The sequence below is a fragment of the Pistacia vera genome, unplaced genomic scaffold, assembly GCF_008641045.1.
Source record: "Pistacia vera cultivar Batoury unplaced genomic scaffold, PisVer_v2 Contig498, whole genome shotgun sequence".
Lineage (NCBI taxonomy): Eukaryota > Viridiplantae > Streptophyta > Magnoliopsida > Sapindales > Anacardiaceae > Pistacia > Pistacia vera.
In genome coordinates, this window is record NW_022196332.1 from 339,237 (window position 1) to 341,702 (window position 2,466).

Genomic DNA, 2,466 nt, shown 5'->3' on the forward strand with positions numbered 1-2,466 from the left:
ACTTACAAAGCTGGGCTGCACCACAATGGAAGACGCTCTGGCCCGAGCCGTTATCCAGAAAAGATGGGAGGAAGATGAGATGAACCGAGCTACCCATTCCAAATATGAACCAAGGCGGAGCGACAGGAAGCCAGAGCCTAGACCGGTAGAACACCGCTACCAACCTCCAGCACGCAATATGGGTAGAACCAGAAAACCTTATGATCGCCAACCCGCGAGAAATGATAACAGGCACTTCGGATCGAACCAGCATAAAATACCAGAGTACAACCTCAACGTCAAACCAACCCAGGTCGTAGCGATAATGAAAGGAATGGGGTCCGCTGTCAAGTGGCCTAGTAAGCTCAATCCCGAAGCAAGGAGAGACACAACCAAGTGGTGCGAGTTCCACAACGATCACGGGCACAACACTGCAGACTGTATCGCCTTGTGGCTCGAGGTTGCCGCACTTATGAAGAGGGGACATCTCCGTGATCTACTCACTGACAAGGGGAAGAACACCATTAGCCAGAAGGGCTCCAAAGAACTGTCGCCCCCTCCACGAGAACCCACACCGAAGGGTTTTTGCTCGCTCATCTCCGGAGGATCAAAAATCAGTGGGGTAAGTTACTCATCGGCCAAGCGGTATGCTGGAACCAACCACCACCATGAAGTCCAGTCCATCCATCCGGTCTTGAGGTCATACTCTCATCAAGTAATTCAGTTCGAAGATGACGAACCGATCACCCTGGCCGCGCCTCACCAAGATGCTTTAGTCCTCTCCTTGCAAATAGCCAACATCCTAGTGAAAAGGTGTTCGTAGATGGAGGTTCGTCAGCAAATATCCTATTCCTCGAAGCAATAAAAGCAATGGGGCTGGAAGAAGCAAATATCAATAGACGACCAACACTACTGGTTGGATTCAGCTTGGAGAAGAAATACACTATCGGGGAGATCATCCTTCCTATCTATGCCGGCGGAGTAAATAAACAGACCGTCTTCCTGGTGATCGACTGCCCATCCCCCTAAAACGCCATCTTGGGGCAGCCCTGGATCCACGACATGCGGGCAGTCCCGTCTACTTTCCACCAGACGATCAGGTTTCCAACCAAGTGGGGGGTACGAGAGATCAAGGGCGACCCCAAAGCTTCTAGAGACTGCTACAAAAACGCCTTCAAGAACAAGGGTAACTCCTCATAGTAATTACAGTCTCATCCAACCCCTCCAACCGAGCCAGATCAGCCCTCAATAGAAGAGTTGGATAAAGTACAGATACACCCAGACGACCCCGAGAGAAAGACCCACATAGGTTCCCGCCTCAAGCCCAAGACAAGGGAGAAACTGATAGAGTTCCTTAGACAAAACCAAGACTGCTTTGCCTGGTCCACACCGACATGACCGAAATCAGTCCGGAAGCAATGGTCCATCAGCTAAAGGTAAATCCGGATCACCCACCAGTAAAGCAGAGGAGAAGGAAGTTTGCACCAGAACGGAACCAAATCGTCAACGATGAGATTGACACACTCTTAAGCAATGGCATGATCAGAGAAGTCCACTACCCCGAATGGCTGGCGAACGTCGTGGTAGTAAAGAAAAAGAACGGGAAATGGAGAGTCTGCATCGACTTCATTGACTTGAACAAGGCCTGCCCCAAGGACTCTTTCCCGCTCCTACACATCGACATAATGGTAGATGCAACTGCAGGCCACGAGCTCCTTAGCTTCATGGACGTCTTCTCTGGATATAACCAGATCCTAATGCACCCGGATGACCAGGAAAAGACAGCCTTCATCATAGAGAGAGGGACCTACTGCTACAAAGTAATGTCGTTTGAACTCAAGAACGCCAGGGCCACCTACCAACAACTGGTTAACAAGATGTTCTCCGACCACTTAGGAGAGACTATGGAAGTTTACATCGACGACATGCTCGTCAAGTCCCTGATTACCGAACAACACCTCGACCACCTCAGCTAGGCGTTCGCCGTTCTACGAAAATACAACATGAAGCTAAACCCAACCAAATGCTCATTCGGCATCTCATCAGGTAAATTCTTGGGCTATATGGTCACTCAGCGAGGGATAGAAGCCAACCCCAACCAGATCAGAGCGATCCTCGGCATACCATCCCCGACGTGCATCAGAGTCGTCCAACGCCTTGCGGGACGAGTGGCCGCCCTGAGCTGCTTCATCTCTAGGTCAGCTGACAAGTGCCACCTGTTCTTCCATGCCCTCAAAAAATCCAACAAGCTCGATTGGACCCCCTCGTGCGAAGAAGCCCTACAACAGCTGAAGAGGTATTTGACCACCCCCCCGCTTCTTTCCAAACCTATGGACGGGGAAAAGCTCTACACTTACCTAGCGGTCTCAGAGACACCCATATCAGTGGTGCTAGTTCGGGAAGAAGAAACAAAGCAGTCACCGGTCTACTACATTAGCAAGTCACTCCTCGACGCAGAAACTTGATACAGCCAACTGGAAAAGCTTG

The 2,466-nt window shown here is 50.6% G+C and overlaps 1 protein-coding gene across 1 annotated transcript; it reads left to right on the forward strand.

The window, feature by feature from the left end:
* The first annotated feature begins 304 nt into the window (after positions 1-304).
* On the forward strand, positions 305-802 carry LOC116105343. The gene has a single exon (XM_031391775.1). It carries the CDS (start codon positions 305-307, stop codon positions 800-802), a length of 498 nt encoding a protein of 165 aa, XP_031247635.1.
* Positions 803-2,466: the final 1,664 nt, after the last annotated feature.